We start from the raw sequence: 27,388 nt of genomic DNA, 5'->3' as shown, positions 1-27,388 counted from the left end.
CGAACAAGTCGCATAATAGTTTCAATATCTAATGTTTTGTAATCCATCCGGTCAATATTATCTTCTAGTTTCTTTTGAAGGGCAAATTCACATTTTTATATATCACATGATGTATACATCGAAATGGCATCAAAACTGGCCAAAATTGTGTCTTTTTTTATATCAAGGTTTTTAAATTTTTCCACAAGGTGTACTGAATTTTTAATGTAAGAAGCTTGCGTCGACATAAGAGGACAAAAAATTGTGGATAACCATTTTCCCAGTCTGGAAGCTGGCGAACTATAAGAGGCCACAATTGGGTGCAGAGGAACTCCATCTTTGTGATTTTTGGGAGACCATAAAATTTAGGAGCGGAGCACCCTTTAGGGTAAAACATTTTGTACATTTGTGGAGTAACGAGTCTTTCTTTTTGTGAAATTCCCAGCTCTTTTCGTACTTCACGGGTGAATTTGTCGGTGGGGTCTGACTCTATACGTTTATAAGTGTGAGCGTCGGACAAAATATCCGTAACTTTTTTATTATATGAGATTTTATCAAGGATAACAATTTTATTCCCTTTGTCAGCCCTGGTGATAATGATGTCTGGGTCTCTTTTTAAATTTACCAGAATTTGTGTTTCCCGAGTTTTTGAATTTGAGGAATGAGGAGTGAAGTTAAGAAGATTCTTAACAACCTCCCCTCGAAGTAAATCGGGATTTTCCACAATACCTCTTGAGCCAAATATACCCGCCTCCACACTGTATACTATCTCTGAGAAATTTACTCGTGGATGAGGCAAGCAAAATTTTCGTCCCTTAGACAAGATATGGATTTTTTCCGGTGTAAGAACTTTCGAAGATAGGTTCTCAATGGCCGGGCCAGGACAGAATCTAGGGAGGAAATGTCTGGAATTTTGAAATTTTTCGTATTGTAATTTTAAAAACTTTTCTGATAAACGAGCTCTAGCCATAAAAAAGCCGTGACGGAAAGAACTTTGAGCTATTTTAGAAATCTGTTGAAAATCTGGTGACGAGGGATTACACTGTAAAAAATGTCGAACTCTAGAAATCATGTTACTAAGGAAAAAACGTCGGTTTTTATGGTCTTTTAAAATGTGGTTCAATGATTGAAAACCAACCCTATCACTAAATTTCAGTTCCGATTGCGTGCCTATATTTAATCGAAACCGAAGATACTTTGGAAGAATTCTATGAAACCTACAATTTTGTAAAAATTCTTACTGGCTAATTAAGTTAGCGTGTTTTTTTGGAAAAATCAAAATAATTAAGAACAGACTTGGTCGTACGCTCCCCGTAAGCTTTTCGTAAATAATTTCTAAGACCACACTGGCTAATCATGATAAAACGAAACAATAGCAAAAACATAGAAAAACGAGGATTATACAAGCCAGTGAAACATATGAACTAAAATGCAAATATTTCGGTCAAGACTTCCGCTTGACCGTCCTCAGTGCAGGATAATAACATCAAAATTACTAATAAAACTCCATGGATAATATAAAAAAAAAAAAAAAAAAATTCCAACCTTGAAACGAAGCGCAACTAAAATTTGAAGACCCTCTCCTTGTAACGGTTAATGTGTAACTGAATGAAAAAATACAGTGCGTCATATTGAGTCAATTTAGAGAAATCATTTTCCAAGTATAAATACTTTCATTGTAAAACATCATCACGTTTAAGTTTAGTCTGCAGAATGTGATTTTTTTTTAATATTTAAGTAAAAACGATCATAATTAATTCGTTCATTATAAATGGGGCTTAAATAAGTTTCTCCCGTGTCTCTATTGAGAGCAACCTTTCGGTGAATGTACTTTTTTTATCTCAACTGCCTGCCTGAAAACTTGGCTGAGATCTTTAACAGGGGCAATAATGGAGGCGTTATCAAATAAAACGAAATGGTGTGGGTTGTCATAGACGTGTTGAGTCAAGGCGGCATCAAAAGTCTCAGGCCTTTGGCATAGCTCCATAGCTTTGTCAACCTGTGTTCCAACAATCTCTCCCCCAATTGCTTATGGGTTCTTCCAACATAGAAACAGCCGCAAGAACATGGAACCCTATACACACCACTGCCCAAAATAGGGCTCGTTATCTTTACCGCTGTTAAATAGTTCTGGATTTTATTAGAATTTCTGAAGGTGACATTTAAGTTATGTTTTTTAAGAATTCTTTGCAATTTGTCACCTAATTTGCGAAAATAGGGCAAAACAGTAAAAACTTTCTTATCACCCACTAAGTAGAGTGCTAACTTATACTTCTAAGAGTCCTATGTTCCTTCCGGTTTTTCTGGTAGGTAATTCTATTCTACAGGGGCATTACACCCTTTCAAAGAGAGTGAGTATCCTCTCACATAGCCTTATACTTCTATGGCCCCTCCGTACCAAACAGGTTTTTCTGGTAGGTATTCTATTCTAGAGGTCATTACATCTTTGCCAAGAGATTTATGCAATTAATTAAACCTGTATTATAAAACCAGCGTGTCTTGTTTCGAGTTTTAACGGACAAGTTTTTGAAAAGCAGACAGTTTTTATTTCTTGTTTAGCATTTGCAAAAAAGGGGTAATAAGTGAGTGGAAATTTTTTTAATGCATTTACAATCGAATATGTTTGATTAACCTTTGCAAAAAAAAAGGGTAATGGGATTTGTGAATTGGAGGAGATGCCGTAATTATGTACTGTATAATACACAAGTGATGTTTTGGAGCGTATTGTCAATTTAACGAGAAATGACTTAAAAGTGTTTTGAGGGAGTTGGGTTGCATGGAGGGTTGTGTTGCATGCGAGTTCAGTTAAAGGGGGTACAGTTACATGGGGGTTTCGGTTATACAGGGGTTCAGTTACAAGGGGGTTCAGTTGCACGGGGGTTGAGTTAAATGGGGATTGAGTTCCACGAGAGTAGTGCTTTGTCGTGGTTTAGCTTGTCACAGTTTTAAAAGAGCTTTACGGGGATTGAACAACTCAGTTGCCGGATTCCGTGTGGTTTTTCTTTACTTGGTGGTCATTAAAAACGAAATTTTTGTGTTAAATAATTAGTTTTTGTATCTTTTAAAAGAGCTTTAGGGGTTTGAGAGACTCAGTTGCCTGATTCCTTGTGGTTTTTCTTTACTTGGTGGTCATTAAAAAAAAAATTTTTGTGTTAAATAAGTAGTTTTTGTATCTTTTAAAAGAGCTTTACGGGGTTTGAGAGACTCAGTTGCCTGATTCCGAGTAGTTTTTCTTTACTTGGTGGTCATTTTAAAACGAAAATTTTGTGTTAAATAAGTAGTTTTTATATCTTTTAAAAGAGCTTTAAAGGGTTTGAGAGACTCAGTTGCCTGATTACGAGTGGTTTTTCTTTACGTGGTGGTCATTAAAAATAAAATTTTTGTGTTAAATAAGTTGTTTTTGTATATTTTAAAAGAGCTTTAAGGGGTTTGAGAGACTCAGTTGCCTGTTTCCGTGTGGTTTTTCTTTACTTGGTGGTCATTAAAAACAAAATTTTTGTGTTAAATAAGTAGTTTTTGTATCTTTTAAAAGAGATTTAAGGGGTTTGAGAGACTCAGTTGCCTGATTCGGTGTAGTTTTTTTTTTACTGGGTGGTCATTAAAAATGAAATTTTTTTGTGTTAAATAAGTAATTTTTTGTATCTTTTAAAAGAGCTTTACGGGGATTGAGAGACTTAGTTGCCGGATTCCGTGTGGTTTTTCTTTGCTTGGTGGTCATTAAAAATGAAATTTTTGTGTTAAATAAGTAGTTTTTGTATCTTTTAAAATATCTTTACGGGGATTGAGAGACTCAGTTTCCTTATTGTGAGTTGTTTTTCTTTACTTGGTGGTCATTGAAAACTAAATTTTTGTTTTAAATAAGTAGTTTTTGTATCTTTTAAAAGAGCTTTAAGAGACTGAGAGACTTTAAGAGTTTGAGAGACTCAGTTGCCTGATTCCTTGTGGTTTTTCTTTACTTGGTGGTCATTAAAAATGAAATTTTTGTGTTAAATAAGTAGTTTTTGTATCTTTTAAATGAGATTTAAGGGATTTGAGAGACTCATTTGACGGATTCCTAGTTGTGTTTCTTTACTTGATGGTCATTAAAAATGAAATTTTTTTGTTAAATAAGTAGTTTTTGTATCTTTTAAAAGAGCTTTAAGGGGTTTGAGAGACTCAGTTGCCTGATTCCGTGTGGTTTTTCTTTACATGGTGGACATTAAAAAACAAAATTTTTTTGTTTAATAATTAGTTTTTTGTATATTTTAAAAGAGCTTTACGGGGATGGAGAGACTCAGTTGCCGGATTCCATGTGGTTTTTCTTTACTTGATGGTAATTAAAAACGAAATTTTTGTGTTAAATAAGTAGTTTTTTTATCTTTTAAAAGAGTTTTACGAGGATTGAGAGACTCAGTTGCCGGATTCCGTGTGGATTTTCTTTACTTGGTGGTCATTAAAAACGAAATGTTTGTGTTAAATAAGTAGTTTTTGTATCTTTTAAAAGAGCTTTACGGGGTTTGAGAGACTCAGTTGCCTGATTCCGTGTGGTTTTTCTTTACTTGGTGTTCATTAAAAACGAAATTTTTGTTGTAAATAAGTAGTTTTTGTATCTTTTAAAAGAGCTTTACGGGGTTTGAGAGACTCAGTTGCCTGATTCCGTGTGGTTTGTCTTTACTTGGTGTTCATTAAAAACGAAATTTTTGTTGTAAATAAGTAGTTTTTGTATCTTTTAAAAGAGCTTTAAGGGGTTTGAGAGACTCAGTTGCCTGATTCCGTGTGGTTTTTCTTTACTTTGTGGTCATTAAAAATGAAATTTTTATGTTAAATAAGTAGTTTTTTTATCTTTTAAAAGAGCTTTAAGGGGATTGAGAGACTCAGTTGCCGGATTCCGTGTAGTTTTTCTTTACTTGTTGTTAATTAAAAAAGAAATTTTTGTTGTAAATAAGTAGTTTTTTTATCTTTTAAAATAGCTTTAATCAAAATTAAATTGCATTTACTACTTTTCATTTAAACTAATGCAGTTTCTATAAAAAATTTGAAATTATTTCGTTTAAACTTCTATAAGGTTAAGTTAACATGTTTATCTCCAATCCCCACTCAAGAATTTTGATCTGTAAGATCTGAGAAAAACCGGTTTGTAATTGCATTCAGCATATGCGATAGAATTGACTATGGTACGAAAAGAGCTCGTAAAACTGCAGTTTCTATAAAAAGGGCTGAATTACAAAATCAAAATTAAAGTGCATTTACTACTTTTCATTTAAACTAATGCAGTTTCTGTAAAAAAATTGAAATTATTTCGTTTAAACTTCTATAAAGTTAAGTTAAAAGGTTACCAAATTCAACATTATTGCGCAGAAATATCAAAATCGTAGGTTAGAAAAGGACAGGCTCTTTTTTTATTACATTCAGCCTATGCAATAGAATTGATTTTCGACGTATTTAAAAAAAAAACAATTCAAATTGAATAATCTGGTAGATGGATAGAACTAGATCTTAACTAACAATTGTTAGTGGTATTGTTACAATTGTTGGTGGTATTGTTACAATTGTTACCATGTAGAACTACAGAATGATTTAAAACTGTATTAAAAGTTCAGAAACACATCTATACTATTTGCTAACAATAGCAGAAACACATTTACCTTCTTTCAAATTATTTTAATTTAGTACTTGTTCAATATCTCCAACCCCACTCAAGAATTTTGATCTGTAAGATCTGAGATAAACCGGTTTGTAATTGCATTCAGCATATGCGATAGAATTGACTATGGTGCGAAAAGAGCTCGTAAAACTGCAGTTTCTATAGAAAAGGCTGAATTACAAAATCAAAATTAAATTGTATTTACTACTTTTCATTTAAACTAATGCAGTTTCTATAAAAAATTTGAAATTATTTCGTTTAAACTTCTATAAAGTTAAGTTAACATATTACCAAATTCCACATTATTGCACAGAAATATCAAAATTGTTAGTGGTATTGTTACAATTGTTACCATGTAGAACTACAGAATGATTTAAAACTGTATTAAAAGTTCAGAAACACATCTATACTATTTGCTAACAATAGCAAAAACACATTTACCTTCTTTCGAATTATTTTAATTTAGATACTTGTTCAATATCTCCAACCCCACTCAAGAATTTTGATCTGTAAGATCTGAGAAAAACCGGTTTGTAATTGCATTCAGCATATGCGATAGAATAGACTATGGTACGAAAAGAGCTCGTAAAACTGCAGTTTCTATAAAAAAGGCTGAATTACAAAATCAAAATTAAATTGCAATTACTACTTTTCATTTAAACTAATGCAGTTTCTATAAAAAAAATTGAAATTATTTCGTTTAAACTTCTATGAAGTTAAGTTAACATATTACCAAATTCCACATTATTGCACAGAAATATCAAAATTGTTAGTGGTATTGTTACAATTGTTACCATGTAGAACTACAGAATGATTTAAAACTGTATTAAAAGTTCAGAAACACATCTATACTATTTGCTAACAATAGCAGAAACACATTTACCTTCTTTCGAATTATTTTAATTTAGATGCTTGTTCAATATCTCCAACCCCACTCAAGAATTTTGATCTGTAAGATCTGAGAAAAACCGGTTTGTAATTGCATTCAGCATATGCGATAGAATTGACTATGGTATGAAAAGAACTCGTAAAACTGCAGTTTCTATAAAAAAGGCTGAATTACAAAATCAAAATTAAATTGCTTTTACTACTTTTCATTTAAACTAATGCAGTTTCTATAAAAAATTTGAAATTATTTCGTTTAAACTTCTATAAGGTTAAGTTAACATGTTACCAAATTCCACATTATTGCACAGAAATATCAAAATTGTTAGTGGTATTGTTACAATTGTTACCATGTAGAACTACAGAATGATTTAAAACTGTATTAAAAGTTCAGATACATATCTATACTATTTCCTAACAATAGCAGAAACACATTTACCTTCTTTCGAATTATTTTCATGTAGGTACTTGTTCAATATCTCCAATCCCCACTCAAGAATTTTGATCTGTAAAATCTGAGAAAAACCGGTTTGTAATTGCATTCAGCATATGCGATAGAATTGACTATGGTACGAAAAGAGCTCGTAAAACTGCAGTTTCTATAAAAAAGGCTGAATTACAAAATCAAAATTAAATTGCATTTACTACTTTTCATTTAAACTAATGCTATTTCTATAAAAAATTTGAAATTATTTCGTTTAAACTTCTATAAAGTTAAGTTAACATGCTACCAAAGTCCACATTATTGCACAGAAATATCAAAATCGTATTTTAGAAAAGCACAGTCTATTTTTTTTATTGAATTCAGAATATGCAATATAATTGATTTTTGACGTATTAAAAAAAACAAACAATTAAATTTGAATAATCAGGTAGATGGATAGGACTAGATCCTAACTAGCAATTGTTAGTGGTATTGTTACAATTGTTACCATTTAGAACTACAGAATGATTTAAAACTGTATTAAAAGTTCAGAAACACATCTATACTATTTGCTAACAATAGCAGAAACACATTTACCTTCTTTCGAATTATTTTAATTTAGGTACTTGTTCAGTATCTCCAGCCCCACTCAAGAATTTTGATCTGTAAGATCTGAGAAAAACCGGTTGTAATTGCATTCAGCGTATGTGATAGAATTGACTATGGTACGAAAAGAGCTCGTAAAGCTGCAGTTTCTATAAAAAAGGTTGAATTACAAAATCAAAATTAAATTGATTTTACTACTTTTCATTTAAACTAATGCAGTTTCTATAAAAAATTTGAAATTATTTCGTTTAAACTTCTATAAAGTTAAGTTAACATGTTACCAAATTCCACATTATTGCACCGAAATATCAAAATCGTAGGTTAGAAAAGCACAGGCTATTTTTTTACTGCATTCAGCATATGCGATAGAATTGACTATGGTACGAAAAGAGCGGAAACTATCTCTTAAAAAAAAATTTGCTCACCAAGTTTGGCGAAGTAAATTCTTCTATTCGTGTTCCACTTCATGCTTCAAATTGTAAGAAGGAACTGAATATACATCATACTGTTTTTAAGGGATTTTATACGTATCTTGGATTAAGTCTCTTCTTAACATTATTCTGCAATAACGCTACATCTTGGGGATTAAAAGAGTCAAATTTCACCTTAAAACGCTAACATATTTGATCAAGTAATTTAAGTCTTAGGATCAATTTCGTAGGAAACACTCGATACCCTTAAGATGTCTTATTCAAATTATTAAACCTATGGAAATTCTTGATTATGTAATTCAGTCACTTTTACAGAAACTGTACATTTTTTGTTACCAAATTCGGGTCTAGATTTCATTTTTACAGAAACTGTACATTTTTCTTACCAAATTCTGCTCTAGATTTACCTTTGATTCGAACTGTAAGTAAGGAGCGACACGGCTCAATAGTAACCGAAACTCTAAAAGCCAATTAATAGCTTACTCGCAAGCTGGTACAAAACTCCTGGTTAATACAAAAATCACTAAGACTAAAAGCTGTAGTGGATTAAATAAAAAAACAAACCACGGGTGGGACCCCCACCACCAAGGTTAGGTTACCTAACATTTCTAGGTGGCCTCCCCCCCCCCCTGGCGGCCCTGGGGACTGAAAGCCTACCCCGGGGGAGACCCCCCCCCCCACGACCAGGGTTCGGTTACCTAACATTTAAAGGTGACCCCCCCCCCCAACCCCGGGGCCAGGTTAGGTTAGGTTAGGTTAAGTGGCGCGCCACTTAACCTGATGTAAGTTAACCTAGAAATATTAGGTAACTTAACCTAATCTAACCTAACCTGACCTTGGTGGTGAGGGTCCTACCCGTGTCAGGCTTTCGGTCCCGTGGCCCCGGGGTTGGGGGGGGTCACCTTGAAATCTTAGGTAACCGAACCTTGGTGGTGGGGGGCCCGCGCGTGGTAAGTTTTCAGTCTCCATGGCCCCGGGGGGTGGGGGGGGGGCACATAGTAATGTTAGGTAACGTAACGTTGGTGGTGGGGGTCCCCCCCGTGGTTTTTTTTTTTATTTTATACGCTATAGCTTTTAGTCTTCGTGATTTTTGTATTTACCAGGAGTTTTGTAACAGCATGCGAGTAATCTATTAATTGGCTTTTAGAGTTTCGGTTACTATTGAGCCGTGTCGCTCCTTACTTACAGTTCGAATCAAAGCTAAATCTAGACCAGAATTTGGTAAGAAAAATGTACAGTTTCTGTAAAAATGAAATCTAGACCCGAATTTGGTAACAAAAAATGTACAGTTTCTGTAAAAGTGACTGAATTACATAATCAAGAATTTCCATAGGTTTAAGAATTTGAATCAGACATCTTAAGGGTATCGAGTGTTTCCTACGAAATTGATCCTAAGACTTAAATTACTTGATCAGATATGTTAGTGTTTTAAGGTGAAATTTGACTCTTTTAATCCCCAAGATGTAGCGTTATTGCAGAATAATGTTAAGAAGAGACTTAATCCAAGATACGTATAAAATCCCTTAAAAACAGTATGATGTATATTCAGTTCCTTCTTACAATTTGAAGCATGAAGTGGAACACGAATAGAAGAATTTACTTCGCCAAATTTGGTGAGCAAATTTTTTTTTTTTTAAGAGATAGTTTCAGCTCTTTTCGTACCATAGTCAATTCTATCGCATATGCTGAATGCAGTAAAAAAATAGCCTGTGCTTTTCTAACCTACGATTTTGATATTTCGGTGCAATAATGTGGAATTTGGTAACATGTTAACTTAACTTTATAGAAGTTTAAACGAAATAATTTCAAATTTTTTATAGAAACTGCATTAGTTTAAATGAAAAGTAGTAGATGCAATTTAATTTTGATTTTGTAATTCAACCTTTTTTATAGAAACTGCGTTTTACGAGCTCTTTTCGTACCATAGTCAATTCTATCGCATATGCTGAATGCAATTACAAACCGGTTTTTCTCAGATCTTACAGATCAAAATTCTTGAGTGGGGTTGGAGATATTGAACAAGTACCTAAATTAAAATAATTCGAAAGAAGGTAAATGTGTTTCTGCTATTGTTAGCAAATAGTATAGATGTGTTTCTGAACTTTTAATACGGTTTTAAATCATTCTGTAGTTCTACATGGTAACAATTGTAACAATACCACTAACAATTGTTAGTTAAGATCTAGTTCTATCCATCTACCAGATTATTCAATTTGAATTGTTTTTTTTTAAATACGTCGAAAATCAATTCTTTTGCATATGCTGAATGCAATAAAAAAATAGCCTGTGATTTTCTAACCTACGATTTTGATATTTCTGTGCAATAATGTGGAATTTGGAAGCATGTTAACTTAACTTTATAGAAGTTTAAACGAAATAATTTCAAATTTTTTATAGAAATTGCATTAGTTTAAATGAAAAGTAGTAAATGCAATTTAATTTTGATTTTGTAATTCAGCCTTTTTTATAGAAACTGCAGTTTTACGAGCTCTTTTCGTACCATAGTCAATTCTATCGCATATACTGAATGCAATTACAAATCGGTTTTTTTCAGATCTTACAGATCAAAATTCTTGAGTGGGGATTGGAGATATTGAACAAGTACCTACATTAAAATAATTCGAAAGAAGGTAAATGTGTTTCTGCTATTGTTAGCAAATAGTATAGATATGTTTTTGAACTTTTAATACAGTTTTAAATCATTCTGTAGTTCTACATGGTAACAATTGTAACAATACCCCTAACAATTTTGATATTTCTGTGCAATAATGTGGAATTTGGTAACATGTTAACTTAACTTTATAGAAGTTTAAACGAAATAATTTCAAATTTTTTATAGAAACTGCATTAGTTTAAATGAAAAGTAGTAAATGCAATTTAATTTTGATTTTGTAATTCAGCCTTTTTTATAGAAACTGCAGTTTTACGAGCTCTTCGTACCATAGTCAATTCTATCGCATATGCTGAATGCAATTACAAACCGGTTTTTCTCAGATCTTACCGATCAAAATTCTTGAGTGGGGTTGGAGATATTGAACAAGTATCTAAATTAAAATAATTCGAAAGAAGGTAAATGTGTTTCTGCTATTGTTAGCAAATAGTATAGATGTGTTTCTGAACTTTTAATACAGTTTTAAATCATTCTGTAGTTCTACATGGTAACAATTGTAACAATACCACTAACAATTTTGATATTTCTGTGCAATAATGTGGAATTTGGTAACATTTTAACTTAACTTTATAGAAGTTTAAACGAAATAATTTCAAATTTTTTATAGAAACTGCATTAGTTTAAATTAAAAGTAGTAAATGCAATTTATTTTTGATTTTGTAATTCAGCCTTTTTTATAGAAACCGCAGTTTTATGAGCTCTTTTCGTACCATAGTCAATTCTATCGCATATGATGAATGCAATTACAAACCAGTTTTTCTCAGATCTTACAGATCAAAATTCTTGAGTGGGGATTGGAGATAAACATGTTAACTTAACTTTATAGAAGTTTAAACGAAATAATTTCAAATTTTTTATAGAAACTGAATTAGTTTAAATGAAAAGTATTAAATGCAATTTAATTTTTATTAAATATATTATATAATATAAAAAAAATAATTATTTAACAAAAAATTTTCTTTTTTATTTACCAACAATTAAACAAAAACTACTCGGAATCAGGCAACTGAGTCTCTCAAACCCCTTAAAGCTCTTTTAAAAGATACAAAAACTACTTATTTAACACAAAAATTTCGTTTTTAATGACCACCAGGTAAAGAAAAACCACAAGGAATCAGGCAACTGAGTCTCTCAAACCCATTAAAGCTCTTTTAAAATATACAAAAACTACTTATTTAAAACAAAAATTTCGTTTTTAATGAACACCAAGTAAAGACAAACCACACGGAATCAGGCAACTGAGTCTCTCAAACCCCGTAAAGCTCTTTTAAAAGATACAAAAACTACTTATTCACAACAAAAATTTCGTTTTTAATGAACACCAAGTAAAGACAAACCACACGGAATCAGGCAACTGAGTCTTAAACCCCGTAAAGCTCTTTTAAAAGATAAAAAAACTACTTATTTAACACAAAAATTTCGTTTTTAATGACCACCAAGTAAAGAAAACCACACGGAATCCGGCAACTGAGTCTCTCAATCCCCGTAAAGCTCTTTTAATATATACAAAAACTACTTATTTGACACAAAAATTTCGTTTTTAATTACCACCAAGTAAAGATAAACCACACGGAATCTGGCAACTGAGTCTCTCAATCCCCGTAAAGCTCTTTTAAAAGATACAAAAACTACTTATTTAACACAAAAATTTCGTTTTTAATGACCACCAAGTAAAGAAAAACCACACGGAATCAGGTAACTGAGTTTATCAAACCCCTTTAAGCTCTTTTAAAAGATACAAAAACTACTTATTTAACATAAAAATTTCATTTTCAATGACCAGCAATTAAAGAAAAACCACACGGAATCTGGAAACTGAGTCTCTCAATCCCCGTAAAGCTCTTTTAAAAGATACAAAAACTACTTATTTAACACAAAAATTACTTTTTTAATGACCACCAAGTAAAGAAAAACCACAAGGAATCAGGCAACTGAGTCTCTCAATCCCCTTAAAGCTCTTTTAAAAGATACAAAACTACTTATTTAACACAAAAATTTCGTTTTTAATGACCACCAAGTAAAGAAAAACCACTCTGAATCCGGAAACTGAGTCTCTCTAACCCCGTAAAGCTATTTTAAAAGATAAAAAAACTACTTATTTAACACAAAAATTTCATTTTTAATAACCACCAAGTAAAGAAAACCACACGGAATCCGGCAACTGAGTCTCTCAATCCCCGTAAAGCTTTTTTAAAAGATACAAAAACTACTTATTTAACACAAAAATTTCATTTTTAATGACCAACAAGTAAAGAAAAACAACAAGGAATCAGGCAACTGAGTCTGTCAAACCCCTTAAAGCTATTTTAAAAGATACAAAAACTACTTAGTTAACACAAAAATTTATTTTTTAATGACCATCAAGTAAGTTAAAACTACACGGACTCAGGCAACTGAGTCTCTCAAACCCATTAAAGATATTTTAAAAGAAAAAAAAAATACTTTTTAAACACAAAATTTTGTTTTTTATTGACCATAATGTAAAGAAACACTACTCAGGGTCAGGCAACTGAGTCTCTCAATCCCCGTAAAGCTCTTTTAAAAGATACAAAAACTACTTATTTAACAAAAAAATTTCATTTTTAATGACCACAAATTAAAGAAAAACCACACGGAATCCGGCAACTGAGTCTCTCAATCCCCGTAAAGCTCTTTTAAAAGATACAAAAACTACTTATTTAACAAACAAATTTAATTTTTAATGACCACCAAGTAAAGAAAAACTACTCGGAATCCGACAACTGAGTCTATAAGACCTCATAAAGCTCTTTTAAAAGATACAAAAACTTCTTATTTAACACACAAATTTCGATTTTACTGACCACCAAGTAAACACAAACCACGAGGAATCAGGCAACTGAGTCTCTCAAACCCCTTAAAGCTATTTTAAAATATACAAAAACTACTTATTTAACACAAAAATTTCTTTTTTAATAACCACCAAGTAAAGAAAAACCACAAGGAATCTGGCAACTGAGACTCTCAATCCCATTAAAGCTATTTTAAAATATAAACACACGAATTATTTAACACAAAAATTTCGTTTTTATTGACCACCAAGTAAAGAAATACCACACGGAATCAGACAACTGAGTCTCTCAAACCCCTTAAAGCTCTTTTAAAAGATACAAAAACTAGTTATTTAACACAAAAATTTCGTTTTTAATGTCCTCCAAGTAAAGAAAAACCACTCGGAATCCGGCAACTGAGTCTCTCAAACCCCATAAAGCTCTTTTAAAAGATACAAAAACTACTTATTTAACACAGAAATTTCATTTTTAATGACTACCAATTAAAGAAAAACCACATGGAATCCGGCAACTGAGTCTCTCAATCCCCTTAAAGCTCTTTTAAAAGATACAAAAACTACTAATATAAAAAACAATATAATTTTTTATTTAAAAAAAAGACAATAACATAAACACGCAAAAAGGTAACAGAGAATCTCAAACCGGTTAAAGCTCTTTTAAAAGATACAAAAACTACTTATTTAACACATAAATTTCGTTTTTAATGACCACCAACTAAAGAAAAACCACATGGAATCAGGCAACTGAGTTTCTCAAACCCCTTAAAGCTCTTTTAAAAGGTACAAAAACTACTTATTTAACACAAAAATTTCATTTTTAATAACCACCAAGTCAAGAAAAACCACATGGAATCAGGCAACTGAGTCTCTCAATCCCCGTAAAGCTCTTTTAAAAGATACAAAAAATACTTATTTAACACAAAAATTTCATTTTTAATGACCACCAAGTAAAGAAAAACCACACGGAATCCGGCAACTGAGTCTCTCAATCCCCTTAACGCTCTTTTAAAATATAAAACAACTTATAATATAACACACTAATTAATTTTTTAATTAAAACAAATAAAAGAAAAAACAAAAGGAATAAGGCAACTGAGTGTCTCACACCCCGTAAAGCTCTTTTAAAAGATAAAAAAACTACTTATTTAACACAAAAATTTCATTTTTAATGACCACCAAGTAAAGAAAGACCACACGGAATCCGGCAACTGAGTCTCTCAATCCCCTTAAAGCTCTTTTAAAAGATACAAAAACTACTTATTTAACACAAATTTTCATTTTTAATGAACACCAAGTAAAGAAACACCACACGGAATCAGGCCACTGAGACTCTCAAACCCCTTAAAGCTCTTTTAAAAGATACAAAAACTACTTATTTAACACAAAAATTTCGTTTTTAATGACCACCAAGTAAAGAAAAACCACACGGAATCAGGCAACTGAGTCTCTCAAACCCCTTAACGCTATTTTAAAAGATAAAAAAACTACTTATTTAACACAAAAATTTCGTTTTTAATGACCACCAAGTAAAGAAAAACCACTCGGAATCAGGCAACTGAGTCTCTCAATCCCCTTAAATCTCTTTTAAAAGACACAAGAACTACATATATAAAAATAAAATAACGATTATAAAGACAACCAAGTAAAGAAAAACAACATGGAATCAGGCAACTGAGTCTCTCAATCCCAGTAAATCTCTTTTAATAGATAAAAAAACTACTAATATAACACATAAATTTCTTTTTTAATGACCACCAATTAAAGAAAAACCAATTGTAATCCGGCAACTGAGTCTCTCGAACCCCTTACAGAACTTTTAAAATATACAAAAACTAATTTTTTCAATAACAAATGCCGTATTCATTGACCACAAATTAAAGAAAAACTAAATGGGGTAAGATACATGGGTATCTCCCACCCCTAAACGGTCTTTTAAAAGATCCAAAACTCATAATATAACACACACTTTAAGTTTTTAATGAAACTACCGTAAATCAACTCTACTCGTGATCCTTCAACATTGTCTCATACCCCGTTATTCAATATAAAAATATACATAAAATATTGTTTTAAAACATCAGTTTCATTTATAATGACCCTCAATTAAAGGAAAAACGCATTGAATCAGGCAACTGAGTCTCTCAATCCCCGTAAAGCTCTTTTAAAACTGTGACAAGCTAAACCACGACAAAGCACTACTCTCGTGGACCTCAATCCCCATTTAACTCCACCCCCGTGCTCCTGACCCCCCTGGTAGCTGACCCCCTGTATAACCGCATCCCCCGTGTTACTGTATCCCCTTTAACTGAACTCTCCTGCCACTCAACCCTCCATGCAACCCATCTCCCTCAAAACACTTTTCAGTCATTTCTCGTTAAATTGACAATACGCTCCGAAACATCACTTGTGTATTATACAGTACATAATAATGGCATCTCCTCCAATTCACAAATCCCATTACCCCTTTTTTTTGCAAAGGTTAATCAAACATCTCCGATTGTAAAAGCATTAAAAAATTTTCCACTCACTAATTACCCCTTTTTTGCAAATGCTAAACAAGAAAAGAAAAACTGTCTGCTTTTCAAAAACTTGTCCGTTAAAACTCGAAACAAGACGCGCTGGTTTTATAATACAGGTTTAATTAATTGCGTAAATCTCTTGGCAAAGATGTAATGACCTCTAGAATAGAATACCTACCAGAAAAACCTGTTTGGTACGGAGGGGCCATAGAAGTATAAGGCTATGTGAGAGGATACTCACTCTCTTTGAAAGGGTGTAATGCCCCTGTAGAATAGAATTACCTACCAGAAAAACCGGAAGGAACATAGGACTCTTAGAAGTATAAGTTAGCACTCTACTCCACTAAAGGGATGATATCCGTTGGAGGTTGTGGAGATGATAAATCTTTTTCTGCCTTTTTTTGTCTTTTTTCTATGATGGATTCCAGTAACTTGATGGGATATCCATTGCAAAACAAAATGTCCTTCAGATAATTTAATTCTGGAATTATATGAGCCTTTGAACAAATTCTTATGATACGATCAACTAGATATAACTACTCCTCTTTTTACACAAGGAGGATGGTTGGAAGAGAAATGCAAATACCTATCATTATGTATAGGTTTTCTATAAATTGAATATTTATGGCTGAGATATTTGTTGAAGATTAAGACGTCTAAAAAAGGTAGTTTATGATTATCTTCCAGTTCCAAGGTGAACTGAAGGTTGGAATCGAAACTATTAAGATGAAGTAAAAAAGTGTTAAGTTCTATCTCTCCGTGATTCCAGACAGAGATCACATCATCGACAAACCGGCCCCAGAACCGGTGTTTCAAAGGAAAGGTATTCAAAGCGGAGGTTATCATTATCACCAGGGCTGACAAAGGGAATAAAATTGTTATCCTTGATAAAATCTCATATAATAAAAAAGTTACGGATATTTTGTCCGACACTCACACTTATAAACGTATAGAGTCAGACCCCACCGACAAGTTCACCCGTGAAGTACTGAAAGAGCTGGGAATTTCACAAAAAGAAAGACTCGTTACTCCACAAATATACACAATGTTTAACCCTAAAGGGGGCTCCGCTCCTAAATTTTATGGTTTCCCAAAAATTCACAAAGATGGAGTTCCTCTGCGCCCAAGTGTGGCCTCTTATAGTTCGCCAGCTTCCAAACTGGGAAAATGGTTAGCCACAATTTTTCGTCCTCTTATGTCGACGCAAGCTTCTTACATTAAAAATTCAGTACACCTTGTGGAAAAATTAAAAAACCTTGATATAAGAAAAGACACAATTTTGGCCAGTTTTGATGCCATTTCGATGTATACATCATGTGATATAAAAAAAATGTGAATTTGCCCTTCAAAAGAAACTAGAAGATAATATTGACCGGATGGATTACAAAACATTAGACATTGAAACCATTATGCGACTTGTTCGCCTTTGCAATAGATATTCCTTATATTTTCGGTACAGCAATCAATTTTTCACCCAAACAAATGGGCTCCCTATGGGTACAAGCCTTTCACCTTTTTTGGCCACTTTTTACATGGAATTTATTGAAATCTCCGCTTTGAATACTTTTCCTTTGAAACACCGGTTCTGGGGCCGGTTTGTCAATGATGTGATCTCTGTCTGGAATCACGGAGAGATAGAACTTAACGCTTTTTTACTTCATCTTAATAGTTTCGATTCCAACCTTTAGTTCACCTTGGAACTGGAAGATAATCATAAACTGCCTTTTTTAGACGTCTTAATCTTCAACAAATATATCAGCCTTAAATATTCAATTTATAGAAAACCTACACATAATGATAGGTATTTGCATTTCTCTTCCAACCACCCTCCTTGTGTAAAAAGAGGAGTAGTTATATCTTTAGTTGATCGTATCATAAGAATTTGTTCAAAGGCTCATATAATCCCAGAATTAAATTATCTGAAGGACATTTTGTTTTGCAATGGATATCCCATCAAGTTACTGGAATCCATCATTGAAAAAAGACAAAAAAAGGCAGAAAAAGATTTATCATCTCCACAACCTCCAACGGATATCATCCCTTTAGTGGGTGATAAGAAAGTTTTTACTGCTTTGCCCTATTTTCGCAAATTAGGTGACAAATTGCAAAGAATTCTTAAAAAACATAACTTAAATGTCACCTTCAGAAATTCTAATAAAATCCAGAACTATTTTAACAGCGGTAAAGATAAAACGAGCCCTATTTTGGGCAGTGGTGTGTATAGGGTTCCATGTTCTTGCGGCTGTTTCTATGTTGGAAGAACCCATAAGCAATTGGGGGAGAGATTGTTGGAACACAGGTCCTCAATTGACAAAGCTATGGAGCTATGCCAAAGGATGAGACCTTTAACAGGGGCAATAATGGAGGTGTTATCGAATAACGCGAAATGGTGCGGGTTGTCATACACATGCTGAGCCAAGGCGGAATCAAAAGTCTCAGGCCTTTGGCATAGCTCCATAGCTTTGTCAATTGAGGACTTGTGTTCCAACAATCTCTGTTGGAAACAGAGATTGTTTCCAACAGAGACATGTCTCTGTGTTCCAAACAAAAACAAATTTGAAAACCACTAAGTAGCATTGCATCTTTTCTGCCCCGCTTTTTGCAGGGCAGCCCAGCACAAATCACTAACACAACCATGATTCCCTATCAGAGTATTAAATAGTAGTAAAAATGTACATTTTGAATAAGATGTATAGCATCTTTCTCATTAGAATAGTAAACAGTGTTTTTCTGTTTATTTAGGATGTTCTTGCATCAGTATGATCAAATGTACAAAAAAGCAAAGAGGCATGGGAATGGGGGAAGTTATTTCAAAAGACTTGGACAGGGAACACACTGAAATTAAAATCACACAAATGGGAGATAATAAAGAGCAACAATTAAAAGGAAATAAATTTTTAAAGGGTTGGGGACGAATTTACCAAGTAATGAATAGAGTAATCAGATATTAAAAAAGATATATCCAATTAGTTGGCTAGACAATACTTTTTTCAAATATGTTTATTCTGAGATAAACACTGAAATGAAGATCCTGTGTTGGATCATGTGTTGAAGATCCTGTGTTGGTGCAGTAGGTTTGATCTGAGCCTGGTAATATGAGACCCACAGTTCGAACTGGGCTTTAGTAACAAACATTAGGGTTGACACACGGACCTTAGTAGTCAAGAAGCGTCGTCAATCTGATGTATTACAGTACACTGAAGTAAAAAATTCTTACTAAGCAAACTTTTGAACATAGACTAGGACTACAGAAAGGCATAAGGGACAGGGCTTCAATGCTATTACACAATGAACCCCTGATAATCTAATCGAAATTTTCTGACTGTCATGAAGTAAGAATTTTCTATCAAGCTAGACTGCATCTTTCCTTTTATTATAACTGTCAGAAACACAATAACAGAATTTAAGTAGGATTTCAAGCTATGACGAAAATATTTTATAATTAAAATACTTTCCAAAAGAACCTTAATAAATTATAAATCAAGATGAAATAAAGCTGTGATACTTTCTTTGTCCCTTGCTTATGCCATTTTCTGAAAGTTCTGCTTCTGAAATTTGAAGTATCTGTTTAGTTCATAAAAGGTTCATACCCTTTGGAAAGGGTAAGGCTCAAACAAGTTATATCAAAATATTAATTAAAAAAAGTAAAGAATTATATTAAACTAAACCTGAGCAGAAATACCGTAATCGCTGTCATTGCACAAAAAAGGCCAAACATTAATTACAATGTATATTCAAGTTAAACGTAAAACGAACAGCAATAGAGCTCCACGCCATTCTATGCCTTCTAAAGCTCAGAGTGTGATTTGCACTTTATATGAATTGATTTTTGCTTGTCTGCGGTTTAATATAACTCTACTTTTTTTTGAACAAACTTCTTTTTGAGTTTTTTTTTAATAAATTCTGTTCGTTTTTAACTGACAGTTTTTTGTTATTGATTCTGAAAGGAACATTTATAACGTTCTTTTTCAATTTTTCTGATTAATATTCAAGATTGTGGAATTGCTATTATTTTAAACAAAATTTATATCTCAAAACATTTATCGTGTGATTTTAGGGTCGGGGGCATGGTTAGGAAAAAAGAAGGGAGGGAGGTTGCCCTCCAATTATTATCTACTCTTAAAAAGGAAATTAAGGCTTTTGATTACCCATTTCCAATCTGGAAGTTTTGTAGGTCTCTTACAGATATGCTATTTTGACAACTTTGATGCGCCTGGGGTCTTTTGACTTAGTTCAATTTCCCCCTCAACATTCCTTGAAAGTTTCAACTTAATATCCTTGGCCTTTACGGGGAAATGGCAGACACTTCTATTGACAACCAAAGACTTTTGATTTCCTTATTCAATTATAGGGTAAAGGCACCGATGATTCGACAGTTTTTGTAAAAAAAAAACACTTTTTCTGGTCTGGAAGGCTTAATTTAAAGAATTTTGGTTTGAAAATGGTTTCAGTATGTAGCGAAAATATCTAGAAATCTAAATGTTTGATTGGAAGTCTGAAGTTTTATCAGAAAAGGATACAAAACTCTGATTTTCTTAAATTGGAGCGTTTTCACCTACAAATTTGACAAACAAAATATTACGTGTTTTTGACGCAAGCTGGAACCCAATTCGACACGTGTCAAAATAATCGGGGAATGCTTGTGGGTGAATCCTGGTGCATTCGATATGCCTATTCTTTTTGCTTTATTTCTTCGTTTATCTTCAACTTTGTTTAATGTATAAACATATTAAACACTATTCAGATAGTAGAAGCAAAAAACTGAAAAATTGTCTCAAGTATAGGATCGAAGTTGGATAATCATATGGAGTGTAATCGTGTGACCTAGGTCATATGAAATTTTCCTTTTTTCAGTGTTGCATATATGCCACAAGAATAGCATCTCTAAACGCCACCTGGAATGACCCACTTCTTATAAGCTTTAACAGTCCAATAAAGATTTCTTTGTTGTTCACAATGAAAATGTTGTCAACATATTGCCATTTCAAAGTTAATCTGGCATTTTAATCTACTTTAAAAATTTTAGTTTTTACTATCTTTTGTCTGGAAAGTCCAGTGTCATTATATTTAACTTAGTGGAATTTACTTTCATATGTAAATTCTTAGCTTCATTCTAAAAATGGGTAGAATTTTGAGGGGGTCTCTTGTTGTTTTTAGGACATACTTCAAGGATCAGCAGGTCATCTACATATTAACACCTTTGAGGGAATTTCTTACTAATTTCATTAATCAATACTAGATATAAGAGTGGGCCTTACAAGATTCCTTGAGGAATTCCACGCTAAGTAGGGTGGGCTTCAGAGAGAAGATTTTTGTATTTTACAACTTGGGATCTATTTGAAAGAAAACATATAGAAAATTTATTAAGACAGGGTCCACTTCAAAGTTATTCAGTGATAAATGAAATAGGGTGTTGTAATCAACCAAGACAAGTACTTAAAAATATGCACATGGTATGAGGCCAAGTGGCAGTTCCTCAGATGATGGAAAGATCTAGCATCAAATTAGTAAAACTACGATTAAAAAAAGCTTTTTTTTAATGTTTTTTCATGTGAAATACTATTAGAATTAATAATCATCAAAATCTCTCATTGTTGAGAAAGTAATTGTAATTCAACAACTATGTTTTCGTCAGAGGACCCTTAAGTTTCGACACTAAGTGTTTCTCATTTGTTTTATATGTTCAATGAAGTTTCAACAGAGTAGCCTATTTTTTCACATGGCCTGTTGCTATCTGTCAAAAATGTTGACAAGGTTACTACAAGATATTCTCAAAAGAAAAGAATCTCAAAATAGAAGCCAATATATGCGTTTGAATTTGGCTGAAGGAATATTTTTAGTTGGCTTGGTATTCCACTACATCAACCAAGAATTTTCGACACTTAGAACATAGTTTCGTCAATATAATATATACCACCATTTTAATTTAATTCTATCAAGAAAAGGCCATAGCAAAAAAATTCTAGGGAGCTCATTTTGTGTTGAAAACAGGAAACTGGTTGAATTGAATATTCTTTTCTTATCTAGGTGTATGGGATATAGTGTCCACGTTTGGCATTGTCACAATATAACAACGGCTTCAAGAGATGGTGTTCCAAGTCACAACTAAGCAGAGTTATCCTGTTTTGAAGGAAAATTTCAACAGTGGCTCCAAAATTGCACTGTCGAATCATCGGTGCCACTTTGTCAAAATCTCTTGTTGTTGAAAAAGTAATCGTAATTCTACAACTATGTTTTTGTCAGAGGACCCTTAAATTTCGACACTAATTGTTTCTCATTTGTTTTATATGTTCAATGAGGTTTCGACAGAGTCAACTATATTTTGACAGGGCCTGTTGCTGTCTGTCAAAAATTTTGACAAGGTTACTACAAGATATTTTCAAAAGAAATGAATTTCAAGATAGAAGCCAATATCTGCGTTTGAATTTGGCTGAAGGAACATTTTTAGTCGGCCTGGTATTCCACTACATTAACCAAAAATTTTCGAAATTTAGAACATAGTTTCGTCAATGTATTATTTACTACCATTTTAATTTAATTCTATCAAGAAAAGGCCAATGTGGCTACATTTAAAAGAAGATCAGATGTATCTTGACGCATTGGTGCTGATCCCAACTTTTTTTTTTGCAAAAAAATGTAATTACAGTTCGAACATTACATAGCTAAAAAATTTTTGGTAGCTCATTTTGTGTTGAAAACAGGAAACTGGTTGAATTGAATATTATTTTTTTATCTGGGTGTATGGGATATAGTGTCCACCTTTTGTGCTGTCACAATATAACAACGGCTTCAAGAGATGGTGTTCCAAGGAAAATTTCAACAGTGGTTCCAAAATTGCACTGTCGAATCATCGGTGCCACTTTTTCTTTGAAATCTGCGCTTGAACCTCAAATTGTTATGTGAAAAGGGGGCTTGCATACTAATTTGCTTAATATTTTCAATATAAATTTATTTTCGACCAAATCCAATACTGTGACATCCCCCACCCAACCTCTCTTGTTTTCCCTAATGCCTTATTACTTTTTCTTAGGTTTGTAATTTGATCTATATTTAAAATTGAAGTTTAAAAGCATTTTTCCTTTCTAGATATCTAGTAGAGGATGGACGAAGAAGGATTGTATGCTACGTCAAGGGTTTTTCGGTGTCAACAAAGCTTTCAAATTCAAGATCGAAGGCTCAAAACCAATTTGCTTGAAAATAGACAGTCTATTGGAGGATGGTGTTGCATGTTTCATGGGCTTGGAAGTTTTCAAATACCGTTTCTCTGCCAGGAAGTTCCTCTGTGTTCCTCTCTTAAATGTCCTTCCTGTAAATCCTCTTCTGAGAATAGAGTACCTTGCCTCAAAACCCTGTTGTTAAATTTCTTAGGCAACTCTTTCTTTTGATCATGTGAGACTACCATTATCTTTTTACAATCCTTTAATGCATGTGGCTCTGGCAAAAGACTCTTTAACTGTTAAGAACCTCTTGAAGAACTGGCCTTCAGAATCTTTTTCGCTGGTGAATACCCTATCAGATCATCACTATCAGTGCTTTACATATATAGATAGATACACGTATGCCTTAACATTATTTACTTTTTTTATAGAGCTTATTCTAGAAGGGAACCAATTTACTCTCAAGATATTAGATATAAGAGGCGTAGTTATCAAAATGAAAGATATTGCTAGAGAAAACAAATACTCCCGAATACCAAGATTTTTTGACCTTTTGAATGAAGCTCAGGAAGTGGACTGTAATCCTTTGCGACAAATTTTTTTAGATATACAAATTAATGAGGAAATGCTTGATCAGCTCACTAGTGTACTGAAGGACAACCCAGAGATCAATACTGAAAGTACAAGTACATTTCTTGTAAATTTGGGCCACTCAGAAATATTTGGAAGTGGAAAGTCATGTGACAAAGTAAGACAGACGATTAGTTTTACTTCAAGTGAATTGAAAAGCTTGCTATTTTTCATTTCTTTTTCGAAACATGCTGACATGTGGAATCTATTGAAGGAGCTCAGAATTCCCAAATACCGAAATCTGGCTGCTCTTAATTTTTGTGATTTTCAACACTTTCAAAGTAGGCGGGCGACAGTTGATTTGTTTGCTCAGTGTATGTCTGACCTACCGAATCTAAGATCTCTTGATCTTTCCGATCATCTGATTGCAGGATGCTTGGAGTCTTTGCTTTGCAATTTAAAGTGTGGATTGTTATATCTAAATTTAGAAGAGTGCGAACTCACCCAAACTGATTTGGTTTATCTTACGGCATCAATACATGCCCAGTCTTTGATGTACCTTGCCGTTAATGATAATCAGTGCCTAGCTTCTCTGCACGGTCGCCGTTTCCGATCCCCCGAAATGTCTATGACAGATATACAATGTCAGTGCACATTGTCTGAATTGCGAAGCCCTGTGTGTCTGTTGTCTTTTGTCCATGAACTTTGTTTAGTGCGATCGTTAAAGGTTGTTGCAATATCGCTTCCTGACGATATTATTATCTCTGTTCCTGAAGATGAAAAAAATCGTCTCATCAGTAACTTTGTGTCTCCAGTAGAACGTATGATTGAACAGTTCCATGCAGTTTTTCTATTGAATGGTTAGAGTAAACAACAATTGAAAGATAGAATTGTTTCTTCTATTCCCTTGGCTCCCACATATTATTTTTTAATTTAACGGAATATCTCATTTAAAATTTGCATTGTAACGCAATAATTAATATAGGTGGTCTCTAGGCAATCATTTTTATCTGACTGGAAGGATTTTGTGATTTTTTAAATTTGATTTTATGCGTTTGCACTCATCTTTTTGAGATTATCTGTTACCCATAATGTTATTGAGTACTAAACTAGAACCGTCCAATAATTCACAAACCCGTATTTTACCCCAACTTTTATTAACCCCACGTATTGCACTTTTGATTATGGTAGCTGAATTTTCCATAAAGGTTTCATAATTCCCTTCATAAAAAAAGTGAAAATAATTACCAGAATCTGGTTCAACATGTGGAAACTCAGGGATAGAATCGTATTCTTTGAATTAACTATGAGTGTTTGTGTGTTAATTTTTGGCTTCTATATAATAAATTAATTTGTGTAATATTTTTAATCTTCTTTATGTAGAGCTTAACAAAACATGAAACTTTAGACACAATTATTAAAATAAAATTAAGTATGGTCTGTACGTTGTATTATTAGTACGGTCTATAAACAATAAGTAGAACAATAGGAAAATTTTTTATGTAAGACAGTGGAACGCAACTTTAAATGAATATTTCAACCCTAAATCTAAGGGCTGACCTCAGCAAAACAAATGAAGAAAAAGCCAATATATAAGAAACTCACATTAAATTCAATCGTTAAAACTAAAAAAAAATTTAAAAAACAGCCCTAGCATCATTACTTCAAGGAAGTTCAGCCAGGACTGGAAAATTTCCTTATTGTTCCGCTTATTGTTTATGATGGAAAGGCAGTATGGTCTTCGTTGCTATTTAGCACAGTCTAAAAACGGTTAAACCGTGAAAAAACTGTAAAACAAATTATTTTTTACTATTCGATTGAAAAAAATTTGGTTAGAAATATAATATTTTTATTAGACACAAATATACACAGCTTACAATCTTAAAAAAACAGTTCACAGTCTTAAAAACAATGACATACATAAGCTCTGCCAAATAAACAATAATAGAATTAAAGTAGCTTTAAATGAACTTGTCAAGCAAATGTAAACACTAAAACACTAAAAAATAAAATAAATAAACATTGCTCCGCGACTTTGACCTTCAGAAAATTCTTAATCTTCTATTGAAAGACTCGATTATCTAACCATATAACTCGGATTATAGCTGGAATTGAGTTCTAGATTTTTGGTCTAGTCTGATGGAAGCTAAAACACGCTCTTGATTTTGAACGAATCTCGAACGACAAATCAGATCTATGAGTTGTCGGGTAAATATGCTAGTAGAAGTTAGTTGGAAAACCCCTTAAAAATTCGAAGGTGATACCGTCGAGCAAATTGGACATTATGGATCAGTTGGTTAATAGACATTGTAATAAACCTATAAGAATCAATTCATTCGTTCTTATGGACAATAAAAGAATTATTTTGGTAATTAAATACACATTATTCGTGGACTAACATAAGAACACAACCTTTTTATTCCTATCATTTTCAGTTTCACACAGAAAGGGGAACTTTCTGTAATTATGCAAGCTCTTGAAGCTTCGATAAATTTCACATCTCCATAACAGCTGTTTTGATTAGAAGGCTGTTTTCTCGTGAGATTACATTTCATCATACTCTTAATTAAGCAAGCTTAATGAGAGGATGATTGTCCAACTCAGCCAATAATTAAGGGTAATTATTGTAGAGAAAAAAAGAGGAGGAGGAGGAGTTGGGGAAAGGGGCGCTCCCTATTAATATTCTGAAAAAAATAATAGTTGAAATTGTATTTTTCATGTATCGTATTTATGAAATGTGTTTTATAGGATTCCAATACACTTATATGCTATTCGGCTCTAAATTTTTCTCATGCACCTTACAGAAATATCACGTTTTTAAGAGTAGAATTGGACAATATCACTTCTTTAAATAGAATGAATAGGGTTAATGTATTTGGAGTAGGCTTTGTGGTGGTGGGAGGTGGCGCCCCCTATTAATATTCTGAATAAAATAATAGTTGAAATTGTTTTTTTTTATGTATCGTATTTAAAAGCGTGTTTTATGGTATTCCAATACACTTATATGCTATTCGGCTCTAAATGTTTCTTATGCACCTTAGAGAAATATCTCGTTTTTAAGAGTATAATGGAAGAATACGCCTCCTTTAAATACAAACAATATCGTTAATGTATTTGGAGTGGGAGGGGGAGCCCGTCATTAATATTCTGAATAAATAATAGACGGACTAAATAATCAAAATTGTATTTTTTTTATTATTCCTATAGCTAGCAATTAACTGTCTATCATCTGGGTTTCGCACAGAAAGCGCACTCCTGTAACTACATGACGCAAACCCTCGAAGTAAACAATCATAATTACATATCTACGATAAAATTTGCATGCGCTATAACAGCTGTTTCGATATTTTGAGTAAAAGTATACTTTTCTCGCTTCTCGTGAAAATTCCAATCCATGTTTCACTGCAGTTAATTAGGGAAACTCGATGAAAGGAACATTGCCTACTCAGCTAATAATCAGAATTAATTATTCTAGAGAAAAAAAGAGGAGTTGGGGAAGGGGTGCAACCCCCACCATTAATATTCTGAATAAATTTCAAGCGTAACTAATACTTGAAATTGTATTTTTTTCATGTATCGTATTTAAAAATGCGTTTTATGGCATTCCATACAGGTATAGGCTATTTAGCTTTAAATGTTTCTTATGTACCTTACAGAAATATCACGTTTTTAAGACCATAATTGAACAATATGTCTCCTTTAAATACAAACAAT

The 27,388-nt window shown here is 32.9% G+C and overlaps 1 protein-coding gene across 1 annotated transcript in view; it reads left to right on the top strand.

Annotated features, from left to right (window-relative positions):
• LOC148949434 (uncharacterized) overlaps nucleotides 1–23,306 on the top strand; it is a 74,040-nt gene extending 50,734 nt beyond the window's left edge. The window contains exon 3 of the mRNA XM_089093461.1: nucleotides 23,034–23,306. Within this exon, the coding sequence (XP_088949587.1) occupies nucleotides 23,034–23,306 (273 nt within the window). The remainder of the gene's footprint in view (nucleotides 1–23,033) is intronic.
• Nucleotides 23,307–27,388: the final 4,082 nt, after the last annotated feature.

Source organism: Artemia sp. Qi Xiang Cuo, chromosome 8 (assembly GCF_049724085.1).
Source record: "Artemia sp. Qi Xiang Cuo chromosome 8, ASM4972408v1, whole genome shotgun sequence".
Lineage (NCBI taxonomy): Eukaryota > Metazoa > Arthropoda > Branchiopoda > Anostraca > Artemiidae > Artemia > Artemia sp. Qi Xiang Cuo.
The sequence above is the reverse complement of the archived record's forward strand: the minus strand, read 5'-3'. Positions and strand labels throughout refer to the sequence as shown.